The sequence below is a fragment of the Canis lupus genome, chromosome 4 (genome assembly GCF_011100685.1).
Source record: "Canis lupus familiaris isolate Mischka breed German Shepherd chromosome 4, alternate assembly UU_Cfam_GSD_1.0, whole genome shotgun sequence".
Classification (NCBI taxonomy): domain Eukaryota; kingdom Metazoa; phylum Chordata; class Mammalia; order Carnivora; family Canidae; genus Canis; species Canis lupus.
Window position 1 is genome coordinate 87,945,523 of NC_049225.1, and position 26,122 is coordinate 87,971,644.

General features: G+C 48.7%; 1 protein-coding gene across 1 annotated transcript in view; it reads left to right on the forward strand.

Annotated features, from left to right (window-relative positions):
* The window catches only part of MYO10 (myosin X), a 195,514-nt gene that overhangs the window by 94,619 nt on the left and 74,773 nt on the right, over positions 1 to 26,122 (forward strand). Inside the window, 12 exon segments of the mRNA XM_038535440.1 lie at positions 1,155 to 1,342; positions 10,353 to 10,487; positions 11,687 to 11,811; positions 12,258 to 12,271; positions 12,391 to 12,475; positions 13,302 to 13,405; positions 22,085 to 22,214; positions 23,711 to 23,829; positions 24,812 to 24,958; positions 25,146 to 25,246; positions 25,361 to 25,427; positions 25,948 to 26,040. Of these exon segments, the coding sequence (XP_038391368.1) occupies positions 1,155 to 1,342; positions 10,353 to 10,487; positions 11,687 to 11,811; positions 12,258 to 12,271; positions 12,391 to 12,475; positions 13,302 to 13,405; positions 22,085 to 22,214; positions 23,711 to 23,829; positions 24,812 to 24,958; positions 25,146 to 25,246; positions 25,361 to 25,427; positions 25,948 to 26,040 (1,308 nt within the window).

Sequence of the window (26,122 nt, forward strand, 5' to 3'; positions counted from 1 at the left end):
GGCCGTGGTCCCGTGAGGCTCCCCGGGCTCTCGTGGGTGTTAAGGGGTCAGGCCGCCTGTGGTGGTCAGCTCGGGACGTCAGGACAGGCTGCGGCTGTTGGGAGGGGACAGAGAGGGGCTTTCGCCCGGGCCCGAGGCCGAGTGTCGGCGGGGATGGCCGCACCGGAGGCTCCTGGCCTGGCTGTGTCCTCAGGCGGCCTTCACCTGTGCACACACCTGTCCTGCATTTCTTGGAGCGTCCGCCTCTTCTAAATGGATCCTCACCAGCTTGGGTCCGGGCCCACCCGAGCAGACTGATTCTAATGTATTCATATCCTGGGCGCCTGGGTGCTCAGTTGGTGAAGCGTCTGTCTTTGGCCCAGGTCATGGTCTCGGGGTCCCGGGATCAAGCCCCACATCGGGCTCCCAGCTCAGCGAGGAGCCTGTTTCTCCCTCTCCCTCTGCTACTCCCCCTACTTGTGCATGCACTGTCTCTCTCTCTCTCTCTCTCAAATAAATAAAATCCTTAAAAAAGATGCTAAGGTTAAATAAACACGATCTAACATGTGCCATTTGACTGTTTCCACGTGTACAATCCGGTGCACTCAGTACGTTTGCAGTGCTGCGTAGCTGTGACCACGGTGCATCTCTAGAGCCTTCTGACCGTCCAAGCAGTAACTCCCGGTCTGTCCGACAGGGACTGTCCGTCCCTCTCCCACCCCACCCCCCCAGCCCCTGGTGTTGCGCCAATTCTTCCTTTAATCCTGCCATTTCCTGAGCCACCTGGCGGGGAGCGGACAGTCCTCGGTGCTTGGCGTGGGCTGAGGTCACCGGGGTGGGGACTGGGGCCTGGGCTGCTTCCCCATCCGTCTCTGGCTTAGCTTTCCCCGCGAGTCCTCTTTGAAATGACTCCATTGCTTGGTGCAGGATGACAAGATTTTGTACCAAAACGGCCCAGGTAAAATGTCTGCGGAGGACGGCGGCGTCCCTCCCGTGCACCCAGGTGGATGCTGTCAGAACTCCAGGCGGGCGGCTCTGGGGGTGGGCGGGCCCTCCACCTTCTGGAGCCCCTTCCAGACTCTTCTGTCCGGGGTGAGTGCCCCGCCCCCGCTGCCTGCCGGTGCCGCGCATGTGTGACCCGCTCTCCTTCTTCTCCCCGCCCCGTGTGCTCGCAGACCTACATCGGCTCCATCCTTGCCTCCGTGAACCCCTACAAGACCGTCGCCGGCCTGTACGAGCCTGCCACCGTGGAGCGCTACAGCAGGTGCCACCTGGGGGAGCTCCCCCCCCATGTCTTCGCCGTCGCCAACGAGTGTTACCGATGCCTGTGGAAGCGGCACGACAACCAGTGCGTCCTCATCAGGTAACCGGTCCCGCTGAGGCTGGCAGAGGGCTGGGAGGGGGCCACGCGGGGCGCGGGCGTGCACAACCCGGCCGCGTGGGGCCCCAACCGGCCAGCCCCCAGAACACGACACCTGCCGAGAAGGAAATGAGAACGGTCGGGGTTTTTTGTTTTTTTTTTAATTGGAGTTCAATTTGCCAGCTTACAGCATATCACCCAGTGCTCATCCCGTCAAGAGAACGGTCTTTAATAAGCACCTGGATTTCTCAGGTGGAGTTTTACAGTTTGAATAGCCTGATACCCACAGCTTTCAAAGACCCAAGCTCACTGAGAAAAAAGCAGGATGTACCACATTTGTTGACTCTTGGCCTCACGGAATAATTACTCCATTTTTCTTATTTGTCTTGATTATTCTTTGGTTTATTCCGTTGTGGCGTTGGTCCTTCCGGGGATTAAGGAAAATGTGTAGTTCCTTCAAATTTGAAGTGTCACGTATATTCTAGAGCGAGAATGCTCGTATCTTTGAGCAAGAGATTTTTCTCTCATTCAATAAGGTCACATAGAATTTCCCAAACTGAAGCATTCTAATGATTTTGACTGACTTGGACGTTCCTGACGTTAGCTACAGAATCAGCGACAGAAAAGGGACGCTCACCACGTGGGCGCCCAGGGAACGCTGGAAGCATGTGTTTATTTCGATCTTTCTGGCAAAAGACGAGGGGTCTTGACATCTCTGTTCCAGTGAACTTGTACTTTTATCAAATTAAACTACCAAGGGGGGCGCCTGGGTGGCTGGGTCGGCGAAGCGTCTGCCTTCAGCTCAGGTCATGATCTCAGGGTCCTGGGATTGAGTTCCGCGTCGGGCTCCCTGCTCAGCGGGGCTCTGCTTGTCCTTCTCCCTCTCTGTTCCCTCTGCCTCTTACCCCGCTCATGTTCTCTCTCCCTCTTTCAAATAAATAAACAAATTCTTTAAAATAAAGTACCAGAAGGGGCATCTGGGTGGCTCAGCCGATTGAGCATCTGACTCTTGATTTCAGCTCAGGGTCCTGGGATGGAGGCCGTCATCGGGCTCTGTGGTCAGCGGGGAGGCTGCTTGGGATTCTCTTCTGCTGCTTCTCCCCCAACTTGTGTGTGCTCTCGCTCACGCGCTCGCTCTCACTCTCATTGTCTCTCTAAATAAATTTTTAAAAGCAAAATACCAGGAAACCCACTGTCAAAACCCATCCCTAGGAACCATCTAAAACAAGCAATGGCGTATATTTCTCTAAGAAAAACTTTTAATGGGGTGGCTGGGTGGCTCAGTGGTTAAGCATCAGACTCTGGATTTTGGCTTAGGTCACGGCCTCAGGGGTGTGAGAAGGAGCCCCGTGTCGGGCTCCACACTGGGTGCAGAGTCTTCTGGAGACGTTCCCCCTCTGCCCTTCTCCCAGCTCATGCTGTCTCTTAAAAAAAAAAAATCCTTTTATGAACTACTTTGAATTGGCCTCATCGCTTACCTTCTAGTGACACCCAGCTGGATCTTCTTAATTCTTTATACCAGAACTGTGTTCTGGGGACATTCAGAACACCCCCGGTTAGTACCCAGAGCGAAGTGCAGAGCCTGACTTTCAGCCGGGTTTCCTTGGAATCTGTGGCAAAGGTTTGGACTTCCCTCAGGCGACTTTCAAATCCCAACTTGTGGCAAAATAATTGCATTATTTAAGAGGCAAGGACGAGGCATTTTGGCTTTGGGTGAGATGAGAGGAAGACCCTCCTTTCCCACCCTCCGGATTCCTGATCCAATGAAAAGGAGACAGATGGAGAGCCATATGTTCGCTCCAGACTTCGAGCCAATCGGCCTTGCGAACATCCGAGCCCCAAATTAGACCAAACCACCTGATCCGGATGCAGGCAGGTACGTGGTGGCCACGCTCACCGTGGGGAAACCTATTTCCAGTCCTTCGCCCAGGTCACCTGTCAGGGAAAGGTCACCCCAGCTCCTGCGGGGAGGCAGGGGCCAGCAGACCGCGGAATCCCAGGGAGGGGATGGCGGGGACGAGACCCCCCTGCCCACATGGCACCTGCGTGAAGACGAGCTCGCCAACAGCTCCTGAGGGGTTAGTGGGTTTCGGGCACGGTGCCAGGAGCCTTCAGGCATCAGCTCACTGACATCTTCCAATGGCCCTGCGATGGCCGGGGCTACCACCGAGCGTGCAGGTGCCCCGCGCAGAAAACCATGTCGGGGCCCGTATCCTCCTCCCCGGGGTCTGCGCCCGTTACTTCTCTGCATGGGTCTTGCCTTTGCAACAAACCGGAATGTGATGAACAGCACAGCAGAACCCTGCCTTTCTCCCCCTGCCTGCCTCTGCCACATTTAGGGGACGCAGGCATCTGAGCAGATGCACCCTCTTTCTTAACCATTTTGCTGGTGCTAATGTCTGGGGCTGTGGAAAGAACTCGGGGCGGGGGGGAGCTACCCACTGGTCTAATCAGGTGACCGTGAATCATGATGACTTGCAGCTCATCAAAATGAAGCTCTTATTTAGTAGCTTTTAAAGCGGGGGTAGCTTTGAAGCGCCCCGTTCCCAAGAGAGAAACTTGCCTTATGACTGGCAGCCCTGTTCGTAGGCTCTTGCAGGCGACCTCCCCAAAGCTCAGAAGTCAGAATATCAGATCCCCGTTGCAGCGTAATACGGAATAGGATGCATTAAGACCAGCGGGAAGAAAGCAAACATAGTCATTTTTAAGAAGATCAAATTGTACCTGAATATTTGCCATTGATCATTGCTTGTGTTCCTTCCCTTCAATGGGAGAAACGAGAGGATGACTCACGTATCACTCGCTAGACAGAGCGGCTGGGGAAGAACGCGGTAAATCAAGTGAGGTCATCGTGCGTAAGTGTGAGGGTGTCTAATAAAACGGGAGGGGGTCAGCATTTTCATGCCAACGAGACCGCAGTATTTAAAAATAAGGTGGGAGGCGGAGGCGGAGGGGGAGTGGATCCCAAATAGAAAGCTCCCATTGTGTGACTCCGGCGTGAACGGAGTAACTGTATTTATCTCAATTAACCCAGGAAACGGCGTCTTTAAGAATAGAGTGCTCAGTAACGTATCTTGTTTCATAGACAGCTTTTTTTTTTTTTTTTTTTAAGTGGAGGCTGGGGCTGCGGGAATCAGAGACCTTGAGTAGAGAAATAGACCTTCCGTCACCGTGTCCCTGTAGCCGGCGCCCTTTTCCTCAGGCGGGACCCGCCCCCTGCTGGATACAACATGTTTCTCTACTTTGAGAACATTTTCTTATGCAAAGACCCTTAGGGCCAGAACCTAGGCCTGCTTGGAATCAGGACTTCAGAGAGCAGTTTCCCCCTGGCTTCACGAGCCTCGGCTCCTTGGCCCAGGTCCCCAGCGTCCTGCGGGCAATGCCAGGTGTCTAGGCTTCCGGTCCAAGCCCCTCGTGTTGGGCTCGCTTTCATGGCTGTCCTCCCTCCTCAGCTCTAATTCTATCTTTTTCTGCACATTTAAGCAAATGCTTGCGCTATTATGGTCTTTATATATTTAAGGGTCGCCCGGGTGGCTCAGTGGGTGAGCATCTGCCTTCAGCTCAGGGCGCGACCCCGGGGTCCCGGGATTGAGTCCCACATTAGGCTCCCCACAGGGAGCCTGCTTCTCCCTCTGTCTGTGTTTCTGCCTCTCTCTCTCTCTCTCTCTCTCTCTCTCTGTCTCTCATGAATAAATAAGTAAAATCTAAAAAAAAAATGTTTAAGACTCGAGGTGTTTTTCCATCTAACTGGCAAGAGCAGCATTTGGTTTTGGTTGATCTGGGACATTTCACATTGACTTGTGCCCCTTGTATGTTGATGGGGCCCACGGGGCTTAGCGTGTTGTGGCCTATCGGTATATGCGGCCTTTTGAGATCCGCAGCGTAGGGCAGGCCTGTGCCTCAGTCCCCGTGGGACCAGGGCAGTGTCGGGGGCCAGCGTTCCCGCCGTCAGTCTCCGCAGAGATACGCGCGGCAGCTGTGCCGTCAGGACCTTTGCATGTTTCGGTTTTCCAACACGGGGTGGATTAGGTACCTAATGGATAATCAGGTGTCCAGTCTCTTTTCTGTTTCTAGTAATATGTTCATAAATGGTCGAATTGGCACAATGAACATAGCCTGTGTCCGGGGTCAGCAGGGTGCCAGCCTGAATAAGACGCCGCGGGCTCTGGCTCACGTGACCCGGCAGCTCACGGTGCTAGACTTTAGCGGTCAAAACAGTCACGATGGTAATAAAATCCAGTCGCTGCCTTTAGGACCACCTTGTCCGACGGGAAGAAACCGATGTGACTGATCTCGATAGCACCTGCCAGATGCTGTCACAGAAACATGTACGTGGCTGCTCCGAGAAGGTGGCAGTCGGTCCTCAGGAGGGAATGCAGACAGTACTTAGAGGACGTGAGGTGTGACCAGGAGGCAAAGGCCGTGTGGGGACCTGGCGGGTGTGGAGGGGAGGGGCGGCCACGGAAGCATCTGCAGAAACAGATACTTGGAGAAACAAGGGTAATCCGGGGATGGAAGGTAGCCTGTGGGGCTGTGGGACATGAAGGGGCTAAGGGACATGAAGAGGAGAGGCAGATTCCCCTGTTAGCAGGGAGCCTGATCCAGGCTTGGATCCCTACACTGTGGGATCATGACCTGAGCTGAAGGCAGGTGCTTAATTGACTGAGCCACCCATGAGCCCCTGCTTTTTGTTTTTTTAAAAAAATATTTATTTATTTGAGAGAGCATGAGCAGTGGGGACATGAAGGGGTTGGAGAGCAAAGAGAGGGAAGTGACGTCCGTCCACAGAGACTGTGGCGTCCTATGCTCGGACGAGCCCATGAGGCACTGTCCACGGGGAGCCGAGGCTCGGAGTCGTGTGCGGGGCCCAGGCCTGGGCTCCAGTCCCACTAGGCCCTTTCGGAGTGGCAGCCTCCTTCCGGGGGCCGGCTCACATTTCAGGGCTCTGTCCTGCTGGCTGAGACCCGACGGCCAAATCCCAGGGACTCAAAGCCTTGCCCACGTCTTCAGGCCGCCCAGCAAGTGGCCGATGGAGGTCCCGAGAGTGTCCTGGGAGTTGGGGATTTGACTCCCGTGGGATGACGGAGGCTGGTCCTGGTCAGCAAGCTCGTCTGTGAAGGGCGGGGAGGACGTGTCACGGCCACGCACCTCTGCCCTTGAGCATGGAAACACTCCCAAGCAGTGAGCCAAGCAAAGTCTGGGCCGTGTCCTGATAAAACTTTATAGAAACAGGCGGCAGAGCCGACTTGGGGGTGTGGTCTGTGGACAGCGGCGCAGGCCTGTGGGTGTGCATGAGGGGCCCTGGTCACGTCCGGGCCGTCGTTGACCCTCCTGCCCCTGACTCCTCAGTGTCTTCCTCTCTACTGATCACTGGCATTTCTAGCACGTTCCATCCTTTGAAGAAGATGTGCAGCTGTTCTGCATCCTGATAGACCACGCAGCCCCACACTGCTGTCCACAGGGCGCCATGCCTCTGGGCGTCCCTCGCTCATCCTCGCCTGCTCGTGCTCCTCCCGGCCTCCCCCTCCACCCCCCACCCGGTCGGGCTCTCCTCTGAGGTCCAGGCGGTGGCCTAGGTGCCCCTGGGGGACCACCGTGGGCATCTCAAGGTGCATCCTGAGCGTCTCCCAGAAATGTGTCCATCTCCTCACATCCCGTTGTCAACAGCAGGCGCTGCATCCTACTAGGTGGCACGCCAAGACGTAGCCATGCCCCTGGGACTGTGAGGCCTTTTCTGTGTGCCCCCCACCCCGGCCTCCATTCAGGAGGAATTCCACACGGTAAAGCACGTGGCCCACGTACGCAGCTCGATGGGCTTGGCGTCATGTGCACCTGTGCACTCGCCCCGGTCAGCCCGCACCCTGCTGGCAGGCCATCGGCGGTCCGTGCCTGTCTCTCCCCTGTCTTTCCCGGGGCCTCTCCCCAAGTCGCTGCTGCCCTGCTCGCTACCCTTCTGCCCTCCCCTCTCCCACCATCCCCCACCTTCAGTCCCCTGCGGACCCCCGCAGACCCCTACCGTGTGTAGCCTTGAACCTAATCCCCACGCTCTCCTGCGGGACAAGGCCTGGTGGTGGATTCGGCCTCCGGAGAGGCCTCAAAGCTCTTAGCAAGGCCTGTGAGGCCGCCGCTCGGTGCTCTGGCTTACGTTCTCTCTCTTTCGTGGTTGTGTTGGTTTGTTTCACCAGTGGACGCCCGCTTGGGTTCATCAAGACGACCCTGGGTGCATGTCTGTGATCACGCCAGCGCCCGGGTGAGGCCTGTGGTTGCCTGGTCTGCTGAGACCAATGTAGGACTGGACACGAGTGGGGCTTGCTGGGGTGATGGCTGTGGGGCCACCGTCCTGCTGCGGCCATGGGGAGGGCACACGGGGAAGGGCGGGCGCAGCCTGCTGGGTGGGCCGGGTGGGAGTGGCGGCCCCTGGACCTGAGCCCAGCACCGGGAACCAGTGGGTAGAAGTCAGCCTGGCCGGCGAGCATTCGGGGGCTGCCCTGTCGTGTTTGCGCTCCCGCGCTTGGCCCTGTGGTTCCATGGGGGTGGCCGCTGTCGTTGTGAGGCCGTCCCCTTGGCACCGGCCCACAAGTCAACCTGACGCTGTCTGCCCTGGGCTGGTGGGCTCCCTGAGGTGAAGGGCCCGGCTCCAATACCGCTGTCTGCACGCCCCCCTCCTTGGGCGCCTGCCGATGCCCCCACCCCCACCTGCGCATGATGGATGTGCTAAAGGGGCTCATGAGCCCAGGAACCCCTGTGCTTACCAGGCGATTCATGCTATTTAGAAGGTTTACCAGGAAAGGATGTTGCAGGAGGACACAACCACGCAGGGGCCTACCCTGGGAGGGGGCCGTGGGCCCTGCGTCCCTCTGTGTGCCTGACACCAAGCATGGGCCTCCCCACGCCCCTGGAATTGCTGTGCGGGCTTCGCTCCGTAGGCACCGCTGATGAAGTCCCTGGCTCTCGGCCTCGAGTTCAGGTCCCGGCGCTTCCTGACCCAGAGGCCAGCTGCGGGAAGCGACCGAAGCCCCTGCTTCCGACCCTGTGGGTGGTCCCCCTGGAAGCAGCCCCCAGCTTGGGCGCCCTAGCCGCTTTCCAAAAGTCGCCTCCCTACCGTGATGTCTCGGGTCCGATTACTGTCACCGTGGAGCAGCGATGGGGGTGTGAGCCCCTCTGCATCAGAGGGGACTCTGACAAGGCCGAGAGTGTCTTGCTGTAAGCGATCCCACCAGCACATGTGCGTGGCACGTGCATCATGTTCACGGAGCCCCACGGATGGCTCACCTGAGAACGCCGTGACTCCTGGTCCTTGCCACCCTACTGCCCTGTTGGAGAGCACCCGGTCCGGGGCGCGGCCAACTGCCGGTTCCCAGCTCAGGCCGGGGTCTCTGCCGTGCCCTCTGAGGCACTGGGCCCAAGCCCTGCAGGAAGCCCTGTGCTCAGGGGGCGCGGGGCTGCGGGGATCCTCCCACCCCCCTCTGCCCCTCCACACATGCTCTCAGCAATAAACCCTACAAAGAGGTGAAAGCGGATGGCGTCCTGGGCTAGGGGACTGTGCTGAGCCCGTGACCCCCACCTGCATCCCCCCTCCTGCCCGGTGCACGTTGCCCCTGTGTGGGTCAGCCCGCCCTCCCCCAGAACCGCCGGGGCCTTCACCTCCACCCGTTTGTGAGCTCTCTGCCCCTGGCATCTGTGTTGCTCTGCTGTGCAGTCCTGTGCTTCTGGATCACAGACACGGAGTCGTTGGTGCAGCCTGACGCGGGCGCCTGCAGACGCTCTGGGAGTGCAGGAATCCCCAGGCACATGCTCCTCCTTCATGGCCTCCAAGACCAGACGGCCTTGACTGTCCGTGGGAGTGTCTGCGCCACAGTGGGCTGGAAGACCAGGGTCACGCGGAAGTGCTGCCTGTAGAGTGCCTGCCGTCACCTTGGCACCTGGGGACACGCGTGTGCTCTGGGTCTTAGCGGCTGTGAGCTGTGTGCTCGTCCTCATCCTGTGCCCTGTCGCTGCAGCATGTCCTGGCCCGTCGGGCCCGATCACTGCTGCTGTGTGGCCTGGGGAAGCTGCTCTCAGCTGCAGTGGTTCCTGCACTGGCCCGTGGGGGGGCCCCTGGGAAACTCCTCGGGGTCCTGACCACTTGGCCCCAGCCCTGTTGGTGCAGCTTAGGGGCAGATTAGGGATCCGCGTGGGCAGATTAGGGGATCCACATGGGCAGCCAAGTGTGAGAACCCTGGCACATCTCCGTTCCAAGTTTTAATTCTGTACCCCCCCCCCCAAATAAATATGTACTTAAAGAAGAGGCTTGGGCAGGGGTTGCTCTGCCTTTGGCTCAGGTCATGACCCCGGGTCCTGGGATCGTCCCAGGGCGGCTCCTTGGAGAGCCTGCTGCTCCCCTGCTTCTTCCTCTGCTGCTCCCCCTGCTTGTGTCTCTTTCTCAAATAAAAAAACATTTTTTTAAGATTTTTTTATTATTTATTTGCTCATGATAGAGAGAGAGGCAGAGACCCAGGCAGAGGGGGAAGCAGGCCCCGTGCAGGGAGCCCGGTGAGGGACTGGATCCGGGACCCCAGGACCGGCCCGGCCGAAGGGGGGCAGAAGCCGCCGCGCTCCCCGCCTCCCCGGCTCCCCGGCTCCCGTCTCTCAAAATCTTTAAAAGCTCCACAGCAAGGGCCCCGGAGGCGATATGGCGGGAGACGAGGCTGCGGGTGGCTCCAGTGGGTGCCCAGGCTGGTGGGTGCGCGGGCCCCGGCTCGCTGGGCCCTGGGCGGGGACGTGCTGGGCGACGGCGTGGGCCGCTGCTCCCCGCTGTGCGGGCCCGACCGCCCCGCCGCCCCCGGCCCCGCCCGCCCCGCCCTGCGGCCTCTGCGGCCTCTGCCCCCCGCGGCGTCTCCGTGCACCCGCAGGGGGGGGGGGGGGTCAGGCTGCGGGTCCCGCTTCCGCTTCCGGTGCGGGCGGGTGCGGGCGGCGGGCGGGCGGCCCCCCTCTGTGGGCCGCGGGGGAGCCTGAGCGGCGCCTTGTGTTCCAGCGGCGAGAGCGGCGCGGGCAAGACGGAGAGCACCAAGCTGATCCTCCGGTTCCTGTCGGCCGTCAGCCGGCAGTCGTCGGAGCTGCCCTCCCGGGAGCGGACGTCGAGCGTGGAGCAGGCCATCCTGGGGAGCAGGTACCCGCCGGCCCGCCCCCGCCCCCCCCGCCACGCCCACCCCCCCCCCGGCCGGTGACTGACCCCGGGAGTGCCCCGGAGCCCGGGCCGCGGGGCGCCCACTCGCCCTGGAGGCCGCCTCCCGAGCAGAAGCGCCCGCACCGCCGCGTGTCGGACGGAGCGCGGCCCCTCAGGCCCTGAGCCCGGAGGCGGCGGGCGGCGCGGCCCCTCAGGCCCTGAGCGGAGGCGCAGCCGCCCGCAGCCCGCCCGCAGCCCGCCCGCCGCCGCCAGCCCCGGGACCCGCGGGGAACCGCAGCCCGTTTCTCTCCTGGGCGTTCGCGCTTCCTCCCCCGTGGCCGTCGTCGAACACACGGGACGTGAGACCCGGGCCCGAGCGTGTGGGCCGGTGTCCAGGACCGGCGCCCGTGGAGACGCGGAGACGTGGAGGCGGCCCTCGAGGACTCGGCGCCTGGACGCCGCGGGCCGACTGCAGGCCTCGGGGCGCAGAGCCCGAAATCTCTCTTGGGTCCTTTATAGAAAATGTTGCCGCCCTGGGCCTGCCCGTCCCCGGCTTACATTTGGGGAAGGTCGGCGGAGCTGCCTCCTGAGGGAGCCCCCGGACAGCGCGCCCACGGTGCAGTGCCCCGGACGGGGACTTTGTCGTCCCGAAACCCGGGTGGGATCCTGTGCCGCAGCCCCGGGCTCCAGCGTGGGCCGCAGCCCATTGGCTCGGGGACAAGCGTCCCGGCCCCCGGAATCCCCCGCATCCTGCGCTTGCTCCGTGACCTGCCCCAGCTCGGGTCAAAATGCACGTGCCTTGTGACCCCGCGGCAGCAAGTGCGCTGAGATCTGGCTCTTCAGTAAACAAACGCGGTCACCGTGGGCCTTTCCGCTTTCAGATTTTTCCCACAGTGGCGGATTTTGACATTTGTGAGGCCCGCTCCTGCTGTTTTCACCTCTCTCCTAATGAACACTCCACCGTCCTCACTTTTTTTTTGATTATTGATTGAACTACAATGACAAACGGTTTGGTAGGAGCTTCAGGTGTCTGTCCTAGGGATGAGATTTTTGTGCCTTATGAACTGATCCCCCGGTAACTCTGGTTACCATCGGTCACCCCGTGCACAGTGATGACAGTGTTCTTGATAGGTCGCCTATGCTGAAATTACATCTCATGACCTGTGTGTTGTATAACGAGGTTGTCCTTACGTCTCTCACAGCCCCATCATGGAAGCTTTCGGCAACGCAAAGACGGTGTACAACAACAACTCCAGTCGCTTTGGGAAGTTCGTTCAGCTGAACATCTGCCAGAAGGGAAATATTCAGGGCGGGAGAATTGTAGATTGTATCCTGTTTCATTTAGGTCCTGTCGTTAGTATTTGACCCTATTAAGTACAAACTTGGTTATCATTAAGGACAGATACCGTGAAACATCACGGTTATTGCTTAATATTCTGTGTGTGACCTATTAATTATTCTTTTGGAAACTTCGGATATCATGTTCATAATCTGGAAACGTGGAGTCATCATGAAGCATCAGGTGTTTGCTGTTTGAAATCGATTCTGTTAGATAGTTTGGCACCTCCTAGGAGGCCCATGTGTCCTGTCAGAAAATGGGTTTATGTGAACTAGTCTGTGCTTTGTTGGCTCATGTTTGGCGCTGGAAGTCTCAATGCCAAAGGAGCAGGGATTTGTGATGATTTGGGTGACAAAGGATAGAAAATTAAGGACCAATTGAGCATGCCCTATCCTTGTTTTGTTCCTTGACTGGCCATTGCTTTTCACATGAAGATTTATTAGAAAAAGTAAGTAAACATGATTTAATTCACATTTTCTTCTATTGATAATAATTTCTGGAAATTACTGGTTTGTGTTCATGAAATGGAGGAATCGTCTCTGAGAAGAAATCTGATTTATCCCACAGAACCGAGTAGTAAGACAAAACCCCGGGGAAAGGAATTATCACATATTCTATGCACTGCTGGCAGGGCTACAACATGAACAGAGAGGTAAGTGAGTGTGCGACCGGCAGAGAAATACGGACTAGCAACTTGTTTTCCCTGAAAAGCCATCAGTAAGACATCTACTTGGGCTTTGTTGGTATTCTATCCATTGAAATAAGGTGTACGAGAATACTGAAGATGCTGAGGCCATCTCGTTTTATATTATTTTTTAGAGATTTTATTTATTTTATTTGACAGAGGGAGAGCACAAGTAGGCAGAGCAGCAGAGGGCGGGGGACGTGGGACACCCCCGTGAGCAGGGAGCTGGTGGACTAAGTGGGGCTCCATCCCAAGACCCTGGGATCATGACCTGAGGCCAAGGCTCAACCAACTGAGCCACACAGGTGCCCCACGGAGTCCATTTTACAGCCAAATAATGTAGAGGGAAAATCACCAATAGAGAAATGTTAAATTTTTGTTTTTGGATTCTTGGCACTTTTCTAATTTATAGAATATTAATAAAAAATATATAGTGCATATTTTATCTGGTTTACTCTTAAACCATACTCAAATACAGTTAATTTTTAAAAGTGTGATTTTTAAGAGAAAATAATCAAAACAGGATTCTTATTAGTTTTTCAAGAATATTTGCTATACTTATTTTCTTTCTTTAGAGAGCAAAATCAAACCGACTTGAGCCACCCAGGCTCTCTTAATTTAAATCCTTTTTATTTTCTCTAAATGATGACTAAGAACTTTTTTTATGTTAACGGGACTGTTAGCATAGAACTATTTACATACTTTATTTTTTTAAAGTTACAAAGTGAGAATTCTTGGATTGTGTCTTATCCTGGCCAAGTACTGATTTTATGTTTTTCTTTGTCTTTTGTAGAAGAATTTTATTTATCTGTACCAGAAAACTACCACTACTTGAGTCAGTCTGGATGTATAGGAGACAAGACAATCAGTGACCAGGAATCTTTCAGGGAAGTGATTGTAAGTTATTTTCTTATTTTCCCCTTATTAAGAGTGACAACCTCAAAAAAGAAAAGTGGCATTTCATTCCTGTTTCAAAAAAATTTTTTTTAATGAAAATAGAAGTAATTACATTTGCACCACTGTATGAGAAAAGGTACTTTCTTCTTGTTCCAAATCATGGTAAAGAATGTTCCAAAAAAAAAAAAAACAAAAAAGAATGTTCCAGACTGGAAGAGGATCCTCTTTCTCTGGAAGGTAGATGAATATCCGTGGCATTCGGGATAGGTACATGGTGGGTTAACTTGGAACAGTGTATTAAAATATGTGTGTGTGTGTGTGTGTGTGTGTGTGTGTATAGATATGTCTATATAGATATATAGATATATAGATATAGACATATCTATATCTATATATCTATATAGATATATCTTAGGCTTGGCAGTGGAACCTACCAATCTTTCTTTTTTGAACTTTTATGTATATATATATGTACATATGTTTTTATAACAGTTTCTACAGCTAAAAACCTGTCAACCATTAGACCCGGTGACTGTTAGGATCATTCTGACATCCGATTCTGACGACAACAGTAACAGTAGTCACCTTGCAGCTCTGAGCTGTGGATACCTGTGGTCTCTTACAGTTTTCTGATATCACAGGTGTTTGTTCTAAGGAACATTTAGGAAGCCTGGTCATTGAGCGTAACTAACATCCCCCCCATTGGAGGATGGCCAGTAGATTTTGCCAGTGCAATCTCCATTCCTTTGCCAGGATCATTGCTCCAGCATTGGATACGGTGGATCTAGGCTTGATTTCATCATCATACATGACATCGAGCACTTGTTTTATGGACTCAAGTGAGCCACATCTCTTGTTGCTCTTAACCCTGTGAGGGTAAGAACTGTGGCTGTCTTACATTCTACACCTGGGGAGGCTGGTGCCCAGTCTGACCGTACACAGTACCAGACAGAGCCAGTCTAACTCCAGATCCCAGGCTCTAATCCACAAGGCAGGGAGACTGTACCTGCTTCCGGTACAACATCCCAGATTGTCTGTCGAGTTCTTGTCTTCAGAGTTGTCAACAGTTCTGTACTCCACATCCCCATCCATTCTTCTAGATTGTTCAAAAAATGCCTTGTGGAATGATATCAGGGTCTTTTTTTTTTTTAAGTGAGTATATATCATACATCCTTTTTCCAGGTCTTAAATTGAAAATGAAATTAAGAACAGCATTGGCTAGAACATCCTCTTCCCCTCTGTCTCCCGTTTATCCTGCATTTATAATGCAGAGCAGTTTCTCTTGCCACATCTCTTTTCTTGAAACCGTCAACAAAACAGCCCCCTGCTGACAGCACCTTTTGCCGAGCACCCTGGACTGCATGGGAATTGGCCCCGAGAATTGGATTTTATGAAATGTTTTTTAAGCATTTTAAGTTTTCTTTCCCAATTTTATTTTGCCCCTGGATTTCTATCACTACTCAGACTTTCTCTCTTCTCAATTCATTCATTATTGTCTTTACTGTGTGTTAGAATAAATATGAAACTCATTTTTGATGAAAAGGGTAAAGAAAGACAGGAATTTTTTTTTCTTCTTTCTTGAAGCTGGAGAACAATGCTTCATGATAGAAGGAACTTGTTGCAGGAGACAGACTCCTAACTGTCCAAGAAGTAGCAGGTCTCCTACCGATTACCTCACTGGCCACTAGGGTGCACTGGGCATCGGGTCCTCTGCTTACCCTGAAAGCGCCGGAGAAGCGACTCTCTTGGCTTTCCTCCACTTTCCTCTTGGGACTTCGTTTTCTGATTCAGAATTGTTTATTCCTTTTGTTAGCCTGTGGGTAGACTTTTGGGGTGCACCCTGCTTTCATCGTTTGCTAGCTTTTATTATTGAGTTGAAAGAGTAGGTTTTGGCATTTAAAATCTGATCTTACGATGAAAAGATATCCTCTACAAAGGAAGAAAATTGTGCATGACATTGATATAGATGTACACAACAAGCTTACATGTATTCCATTTATAGATTCTTAACTATTTACCTTCTGATTACTTTTTAGTGTCAACCTATTAGAAATGTCAACAAAAAACTAGTGGCTATTTTTTTAAAATCAGGAACATGTAATTATTATTTAACCTTCTGGAAGGTCTAAGCAGTGCAGTCAGAAAAGAAAAAAGAAATGTGTACCTTTTCAGAAAAGAGGAAAATACTCTTTTCTCTAAAAAGTAGGATTTTTCTGTCTTTATTATTATTTTTTTCCTCCCTTTACTTTAACATGCAAGAATCACAGATTGGGGGAATGGCTTCAATAATTTGTCATATCCAGGGACAGCCCGGGTGGCTCAGCAGTTTAGCACCACCTTCAGCCCAGGGCGTGGTCCTGGAGACCCGCGATCAAGTCCCACATTGGGCTCCCTGCATGGAGCCTGCTTCTCCCTCTGCCTGTCTCTCTCTCTCTCATGAATAAATAAAACCTTTAAAAAATAATGATAATATCCATAAAATAAGGTCCATTACGGCAAGCAAAACATACACTCCAGTATATTTAATGACATGGAAAAACTTATTTTATAATTGAGGGAGATAAGTTGCAATACTAAATAATCTTTTTATTTAAAAAAGCATTTTATGTATAATTTAGGATATGTGATAAATAGCAAGAATATTCTCTCACGAGGCAGAACTCTAGGATTTTATCATTTTGTGTTATATATTTACAGTGAATATATCAGCTTTAAGGATTACATAACTTTGATTACATTCCTAAAATCTCAATTTCTGTAAAATAAATTTCTAGAATCCTGAATATCCTATGGAAAAACTTATTTTATAATTGAGGGAGATAAGTTGCAATACTAAATAATCTTTTTATTTAAAAAAGCATTTTATGTATAATTTAGGATATGTGATAAATAGCAAGAATATTCTCTCACGAGGCAGAACTCAATTACGATTTTTCATTTGTGTTATATATTTTACCAGTGAAAGATTCAGCGTTAATGATTACCATAACTTATCACATTCCTAAAATTGCAATTTCTGTAAAATAAATTTCTAGAATCCTGAATATCCTATCAGTACCAGCCAGCCCATTGTTCTGCCTTGTGCAGTACTCCATAACAGGAGTGACACAGGAATGGCGAAAAAGAAACCCTGAAGTCTTCAGGCTGAGGTTGGTTTTATATAGCAACATGTTTGAGCACCTGCTGTGTGCCCGGCACTGTTCTAGGCAGCAAGGAGACTGCAGTAAATAAGCCACAGATCATCCCGGTATTCTGCTAAAGAAGGAAACATGATTGGACTGTATTGTACTGCTGTTTTTAATGTACTTTGTCTCTCAGTATTTTGGTTCTTTAAAAAAGATTTTATTTATTCATGAGAGAAAGAGAGAGAAAGGCAGTGGGAGAAGCAGGCTCTCCATGGAGCAGGACTCTGGGATCATGACCTGAGTCCAAGGCAGATGTTCAACCAACTGAGCCACCCAGGCACCCCTCTCAGTATTTTCTTCCAAAAGCAAATACCACTTAAATCTGCATCTTCGTATTTCAATTGTGTAAAGCTGCTTTTCCCAGTGGTTTGGAGATCAGAGGAAAGGAGCTATATTCCATTAAGACTGAAGGACATTTGTTTGCAGAATATGTTGAAATATTCATAGAAATTCTTTTTTTTTTAAGATTTTATTTATTTGAGAGAGAGAGAGAGAGGCAGAGAGAGCACAAGTAGGGTGAGGGGCAGAAGGAAAAGCAGACTCCCTGCTGAGCAGGGGCTCGATTCCAGGCCCCCAGGATCATGACCTGAGCCAAAGGCAGATGCTTAACCGATGGAGCCCCCCAGGTACCCCTCTTGTATACTTCTTTTAAAATTTTTGCTTATTTAATTGAGAATCTGCTTTATGTATTTTTAGAGTTCATCATTGCCACCACTTGGCAGGAATATAAATAAATGCCTGTAAAGTAGCCTGGGTGGCTTTAGGGGACCTGGTTCTTCCTGGTGAATGTATGCTGAGTTTCATAGCCATGTTTTTATGCAGCTATTTCAAGTCAATAGGAGCAACTAATTTATTTTATTGCCTGTATTTGACCCACTAGAATGGTGGCTGATAATATGTGTGTGAAGTAACAGGTGTCTTTGGGTGATAATCTTTTCAGATCTCTTACTCCACAAATGTTGAATGTTTATAGCATGCACGGCTGTGGACCCGGACTGGGGTTTCCGGACGGTATCGGCTTTCCTGGGTATATCGATGGGTTTTTTTTTTTTTAATTTTTATTTATTTATGATAGTCACAGAGAGAGAAAGAGAGAGAGGCAGAGACATAGGCAGAGGGAGAAGCAGGCTCCATGCACCGGGAGCCCGACGTGGGATTCGATCCCGGGTCTCCAGGATCGCGCCCTGGGCCAAAGGCAGGCGCCAAACCGCTGCACCACCCAGGGATCCCTATCGATGGGTTTTTAATGGTGTCAGCCCATGTATATGAATGCAGAAATTCATTCCACATGAGTCAGATTTTATTAAGATTTAAATGGCCATCTTTATACCTCAATTTTGCCAAGATGAAAACATCAATCTTTTTCAGTGGTGGAGAACTTGGGAGCATAAGCAAATCTTATAAAACAACATGCTGTTGCCTAATATAACATTACATGATAAATTATTATCGGTTTGTTTACTTGCAGTTTGCTATGCCCAGAATAGCCTCTTTCCCCCCCATTTCAGTGGCACCATTTGTTCAAGATTCATCTGTGGTTCCTTTGCCTTGAATGGCACCTCCACACCTTACAGCCAACTGCCCGAGACCCTAGATGTACCTTTTGGCAGTAAAGCTCCTGAAATTTATCTCACTTTTCTATTCATTTCTAGTATGATGAGCCTGGCTTCCTTTGATTCTTCATGGCTGAGACCAGATCACATATTGTCACCCCTCCCCTTCTCCCCACCCACTTCCCACGTTCCCAGACACCTATCATTTTTTATGTTGCCTAATGAGTGTATTGAATATATTTTATTTTGTTACAGTTTTATTATAACTGAATTTCTGTTTAGTGCTTCTGAACTATACTGAGAACTTCCCAGCATGCTTTTTAAGTCTTGGAGCCGTATTGTTGAGAAAATAAGACCATGATAATAAGCTTTAAAGTGGTTACTCTTGCCCAAGGGACGGAGATCGCTATTGGAGAGATTGTAAGCAGGACAGTAGGACACAAAAGTAGAGGCTCTTGTTGGCAGTTCCGGCGTGCGTGCCCAGGCTGCTGGTAACCGGGGCAGCCGTTAAATGACCCCGTGGTCTGATGAATGCGATTGCTACTTATCAGCACACTCCTAATTCACTTAGAGCTGAGTTGAAAGTAGTTGTATTTATTAACACAGTAAGCACAGTTCGTTTGCTTTCATATCTCCGTATGTAACTTCGGAATGTGTTTTAAGAACTTAACCAAGAATATTTTCATCAGGCATCTCTTGATATTTTTCATTTGATGGCTTGACGTCTTCTGCTACTGCAAACTTATTTTTTTATCTTACTTCCTTTTAGTGTTCTATAAAGTCCAGGTGGTTGACAAACAGTGAAGACTTTCATTTCTATGCTCATCCTATGATGAGCTAAGAATGTTTATAAGTTAATGTTGAGTATTAGGCTTATAGGAGGACTCTCATCACGGAGAGGGAAAATACTAACTTTTGCACAGTGTTGGTTCTTTACAGTTATTTCACTGTTTCATTTGGTCCTTACCACTGTTTTAAGTCTTGAGAATAAGAAGTTATTCTGTACTTCCTAACCATCTTCCTTTACTTTTAACTTTTGGAATAAGTAAATTTCAGCAGTTTTTCCATATATTGTTTTAATAAGCACTAGACTGTAGTTCTTATTCTTGTGTCTGTTTCTCTTTGCGCCTGTAAAATGAGTCTTCTCACCCCTGATTCAATAATTCATGGTGTTTTTATTATTTGTAATCAGATTTATTGAAATGTAACGTATATATAATAAAATGCTACCATTTGAAGTATACATTCGAATGGATTTTGAATTTATTCACCCATGTACCAACAAGCACAATCAAAATAAATAAAATTCAAAAACTTCCTTTGGCCCTTCCAAGCCACCCTTCTCCTAGGAAACCACTGATCTGTTTTCAGGCACAAATCAGTAGATTTGTCTTTTCTAGAAGTTCTTGTAAGTGAAATGATACAGAGTGTATTCTCACGTCTAGCTCCCTTACTTATCTACATCATACATGACTCAGTTCATTCCTTTTTCTAATGAGTAGTATTCCATTGAATAGGCAGCAGTTTGTTTATCCATTCACCCATTAGTATCATAAAAATATTGTCGAAATGTTAAAAGACTTGATGGAACATAATGTTTGTGAGCTTGCTAAAACTAACATCGCAGCTATTTCCAGTACAGTGTGTTTATTTCCCAGCCTGGTTTTCTTAATGCAGTTCCTGGCTGGCTCCTTTGGTAGAGCATCCGACTGTTAATCTCCAGGTTGTGAGTACGAGTCTCACATTGGGTATAGGGGTTACTTTTTTAAAAAAAAGTCACAAAAATTTTTTAAAAATTTACTGACTTTTTTCTTTTATAGCAATCACTACATCCAACATGGGGTTTGAACCCATGACCTGGAGATTGCTTCCTTGCATTAGCAACCAAACCAGCCAGGCACTCCACAAAAATACAATTTTAAACTTTTATATAAAGCTATCTCATAAGTCATGTTTCTGTATGATCATAATTTCCTTTAAAAAGTATATACTATTCCAAACTATAGAACTGTTTTAAACTATTGCTATATTCGACTTGTCTGATGATAGGTAGAATTTTTTTCTCTGTGAACATGTTGATATAACACTGCAGTGAATATATTATAGAACTTTATTTCCTGTTGAGATTTTCCTTAGAATGAATTTCCAGCATTGAAATTATGGAAGATTATACAGGAGATTGCTTTTTTCTTTTTATGTCTTTAGAGAGTAATAGCATTGGCTGGATAAGAAGTTGGTGAAGTTTGGGTTCATTGAGCCTGATTTTGAGTCTTAGCTGTACAACCCCGTGAAAGTTATTTAACGTTTCTGAACATTATACATTTATGTACATATGTGGCCAGCACAATACTGTCATGTCATCTTGTTTTCCAGAAAGATTATATTAATCCATGACACCAATGACCAGTGCATAAATGTCCCAGTTTACCAACTTCAGGTTTATCATTCATGAGGGGTTTTTTGTTTTGTTTTGTTTTGTTTTGTTTTGTTTTTTTTTGCTAATTTGGTAGAAACGATCTCATATTTTCTTTGATTTGTACACATTTGATTTTTAGGAAGGATTTGCATTTGCTACTATAAGAAATGCCTATTTTATTTTTGATGTTCATGTATCTTTTATTATGGCTAAGCAATTGCTCCTTGCTTCTAATTTTTAAATTGTTTCCCTGCCTATTGTTTTTGCTCTTTGTTTCAACTTTGTTTTTTCCTTGTAAAGAAGTTAAACTTTTCACGTTTTAAATCTCCAGTTGTTTCCTTTTACAATTTCTACGGCTTCAGAGTGTCACATGGTTTCCTTCCTAGTCTCCTAACGTGATTGTCATTGTCACAATTATTACATTGTGGTCCACGTGCTCTTGGTGGGTCATTTTCATCAGTATTGCCAACAATTCTGTCCTTAGTTGGGGGAGAAGGAGGCTTTTTTCTTGACAAGAATGTGGCTTCTAAATCACAATAGAGTGGCACCTGGTGGCTCAAGTTGGTTGAAGTGTAAGCATCCAAGTCTTGATCTTGGCTCTGGTCATGATCTCGCAGGGTCCTGGGATCCAGTCTCCTGTCGGGCTCCATGCTAGGCATGGAGTCTGCTTATGATTCTCTCTTTCCCTCCCCTCCTGACCTCACCCCCCAATCTCTGAAATCAATCAATCAGTCACCATGGAAAATGATCTTAGATGTGATTCAGAAGATCCCTGGCTTCAGTTGTTTAGAGACTTGTATTTGGGAACAAACTTGCTCTCATATAGGTACTTGTTTACTTTTATTTTGCCCTAAACAGCACTTTGGTAACTTCCATTTACTATGGAGAGGAAAAAACAAGATCTTTAAAAATTCTTTGAAGAAATTAAAAGTAGAGATGTGATGCATGTTTAGGGAAGACCGATCTAAATCAATTCATAGATTTTATCAGTATCTATTATAAAAGGAATAGCTCCCATCTACAGAGTTCCTCATGGAGAATCCTTATTCCTCCCACTTGGGTCCCCACTGCATTTAGCCCTTAGGAAGGGCCCTGGAATGTGCACTGGAGCAGTCCCATGAGGCCTTCCCCTTCTCCACCAGCTTATGTGCAAGAAAATAAAGGTTTCTGTTATGCTTCAGTATCTACAGAAAGGGCATTTCTTTACCACCATCCTTACTGTGACTCTCTGACGCAGTTCTCTGGGGGCATAACTGGGAGGCTGGTATGTAATAAGGCAGATATCTCATTTTATTTCATCAACTGGGTGATCTCTCCACATTCGACAGTTCTTTCTGAATATCACCTTCTCTTATGTGTGCCTGTGCCGAGTCTTTATCATTTAAAAGCAAGAGGTCGTGAATCTGTTTTTTGTTTTCTTGCCTTTAGAATAATACCTGACAATTTTATTGAGTAACGGGTTTTTCATTTTCTCTAATATGGAAGGAAAACAACAAAAAATTAAACATAACTTGTTTTCTTTCAGACGGCAATGGAGGTCATGGAGTTCAGCAAGGAAGAAGTCCGGGAGGTCTTGAGGTTGCTTGCTGGTGTCTTACATCTTGGGAACATAGAATTTATCACTGCTGGTGGGGCCCAAGTGTCCTTCAAAACAGGTAAGATGGCTCTCCCCTTTTTCCCTCCTGTGGCTTTGTCCTCATAAGGAACTTAGACCTAAAATGTTTACTCTCTGGCCTCCTATAGAAAGAGCTTTCTGAGTCCTGTATAGAGAAGTATGGAGCTTTGTATTTGATGGGAACTGTCAGATAAGAAAGGATCCGAGCATATGAGGAGTGATTGCTGATTGGGATGGTGGCTGTGTTCTCATTCTCAACCAGGAAAGAGGAGAATAGACCCAATAAAGAAATATGAGCTACAAAGATTAGATGTAGGGAAATGTTGCGGCAGGGAGTTGTGGTGGCGTTGGTGTCCTTTCCCATAGTTCTTGAGTGGTGACCTGGTGTGCTGGGGATGCCCACTGGTTCTCAAGTACAAATGCTTGGTCCATAGTCCAGCTCTGCCACAGGCCGTTGCCTTGAGGTACTGACGATGCCCTACATGAGTGATTTCATATCTATAAAGTCCCTCGGTGATGTGTTGTCAAGATTAAATGAATTAATAATGCACATCGCTATGTCAGTTGTCATTTTCCTGGAATGATTTATGTATTTACTTTTGAAACTTTCTTGATGGAAGCAACATGTGAGGGCATGGAGCCTAGGGTTTGGATATGTTAAAGTTTGAAATGGCTGTAGGTGTGAAGCCAGTGCTGTAGGTCAGTGGTTCTCACATTGGTCCCAGTGCCTCTTAATCATCATAAGACCGTAGAGAACTCCAAAGAGCTTTTGTTTACGGGAGTCATGTCTGTTCATGTTACTGCCTTAGAAATGAAAACTGATTTTGGGGTGCTCGGTGGCTCTGTGGGTTAAGCGACTGCCTTTGGCTCAGGGCATGATCCCAGGGTCCTGGGATGGAGCCCTGGGTCAGGCTCCCTCCTGAGCAGGGCGTCTGCTCCTCCCTCTCCCTCTTCCTGCTCCTCCTCCTGCTTTGTGCTATCACCTAAATAAAATCTTTAAAATCTTTAAAAAATTTACTAATTAATTTTGAAATGATTATAAAAAACCCATTGTGTGTTTACATAAATATCATATTTTTATTTAAAAGACTGCCCAAATAAAAGAAAATTTGCCAGAAGATTGACAGTTGTCTTACATTTTTGCCAACTTTAAAAATACCTGATGTCAGGGAGGACAGCTGGATTCTCTTATCGGCTTCTGCATTTGGTTTGTTGAGATGCCTCATATCACGTAACCACAGGATAAACTCGTCTGTATCATGATGAGGGGATGAGAGTAAAACAGCAAATAGCATCTTAATGTCATTGGAAATAGTTATGACCTTGCAGAGCTGTGGCAGGGTCTCAGGGACACTCTGCCTTGGAGTCTCAGGACCACACGTGGTCCAAGCATCAGGGTCTCTGCTAATTTTACCTAAGGGTAAGTTTAGGAATGTTTTCTGCTTTAACAAGGCACAGTGTGGAGTAGCTCCGGGTCCCCTGGCCCCTCCCTTCTTGGGTCAGTGTATCTACTATTGCCTTGTTCTTCATTTCCAGCCTTGGGCAGGTCTGCAGAGCTACTTGGGCTGGACTCAGCACAGCTCACTGATGCTCTGACGCAGAGATCCATGTTCCTCAGGGGGGAAGAGATCCTCACTCCTCTCACTGTTCAGCAGGTACGTGCACTTTGCCATCAAAGCTTGTTTTAAAAGACACTCCTGGGGAGGTGCCTGGGGGGCTCAGTCGGGTGTCTCAGTTGGTTAAATATCTGCCTTGGGCTCAGGGCGTGACCCTGGGGTCTGGGATCGAGTCCCACATCCACGTCCCCACAGGGAGCCTGCTTCTCCCTGTGCCTCTGCCTCTGCCTCTGTGTGTGTGTGTGTCTCAGGAATAAATAAATATTTAAAAAAAAAACAACAACAAAAGGACGGGTCTGATGGAGATTTCCTGAGTTTGGGGTCCTGACATACTATTTTCTGTTCTTGGAGGATGCATTCATTTGTGTGTGTTTCCTCCTCTGTAAGACAGGGATGATTATCCTACCTAATTCATAGGATACTTGTGAGGATGATAAATACATGCCGGTGACCTAAGTACTAAAGAAACATGAGATTTAATAATTTATTGTCATTACTATGTATCAGGACTTAGTTTTGCTCCTGCAACTGCCTTGAGCTAATCCTATGTGCCGGCCCACCCAATATCCGTTTCTTGATTCATAAGTAAAAATGCTGACCATGCCACGGGGAAAACTTTTCTGTGTACAAAGTAGATTAAGAGAAGATGATCATGGGAGAACTCAGGCCTTAATTATGGTCTTAAGCCCGACAAAATCGAAGTTGTATGTGTTGGTTCAGATCCTTTCCTGTAACTCAACATAAACACTTGAGTTTGAGAGCTTGATAGTTAAGGGAGCCTTCAGCGCATCCCACCGTGAAGTGAGTGAGCAAGCTCCAGGATACCCGTTCCTGGGACATCTGGGTTTTCTTTTTTTTTTTTTTTTTTTCATCTGGGTTTTCCTAGATGGTCCTGATTAGCTTGATATTGGGTGCACAGGTGTTACTCCTGTTGAGTACCTGGGGGTGGGGGGCAGGGATGGACGTGGCTGCCTGGGTCTGTGGTCAGCGGGACACGGTGGTGGCATCTCCTCTCCCCCAGGCAGAGGACAGCAGAGACTCCCTGGCCATGGCACTTTATGCACGCTGCTTTGAGTGGGTGATTAAGAAGATCAACAGCAGGATCAAAGGCAAAGATGACTTTAAATCTATTGGCATTCTTGACATCTTTGGATTTGAGAACTTCGAGGTATGCTTCTGAGGAGTGGGGTGCATGAGTTCTTTTCTATCCGCTTAACTGGCTCAGCTGAAATCTATTCAAATAAATGTTGATATTTTTCTCCACAGATTTTTTTCTTTTCCTTTTCTTCATCTTCATATGTAGTAGGAAGAGCACTAAAGATACTTGTTGAATGGTTCCCTCCTCCCCCCCTTAGGTTAATCACTTCGAACAGTTCAATATAAACTATGCAAATGAGAAACTTCAGGAATATTTCAACAAACATATTTTTTCTCTGGAGCAACTAGAATATAGCAGGTAAGTGCTCATAGAGTTTCGCCTCTAAATATTTTTTTTTTAATCAGCCACTAAATTAGATAGTTTTAAAGCTCTATTTTTATTATAACTCAGACCTTTTAAATCTTGCTACAGGGAGGGATTGGTGTGGGAAGACATTGACTGGATAGACAATGGTGAATGCTTGGACCTGATTGAGAAGGTAACCTTGCTGATGCATCGTGGCCCTGTCCCGAGGCTGTCCCGCTGGGCTGATTCATATTTATGGGAACAAACTAGCTTGTGCAAACATGCACATCAAAGATGTGAATGCGGGGAACACAATGGACCATTTGCAAACATACATGCAAATGTGCAAAGTTGAATTTAGATACTTGGCTGCTTCAACTTATTGTTTCATCGGACTCCATATTTTAGAATCAAGTGTGTAAACCGGCTCCACTTAGACTTTAGTCAGCCCTCAGAGCTTTGCCAGCATCACTGGTACACTGGCCGCTTGTGGTTTCGTCCACAAAATTGTGGTGGGTTCCATGTTTCCATGTTTATATGGAGTTTAAATGCGTTGGATGTGTTTATGGTGTCATTCTGAATTTAAACCAAGAAATTGCTATGTCTTTCCCTTTGATGCTTACTTGAGAGAGAGGGAAGGGGGAAGGAGCTCCGAACTATTTTGAGGCATGTGGTCAACTTTTAATTCATTTAACCTCTTTTCTGTCTTTTAGAAACTTGGTCTCCTCGCCCTTATCAATGAAGAAAGCCATTTCCCCCAAGCCACAGACAGCACATTATTGGAGAAGTTGCATAGTCAACATGCTGTACGTCCAAACAGGCCAATTCTTAATGGTGTCTGAGTAGCACATCTGTGGCATCAGATACACCTAAGATCTTTCAGTGCTG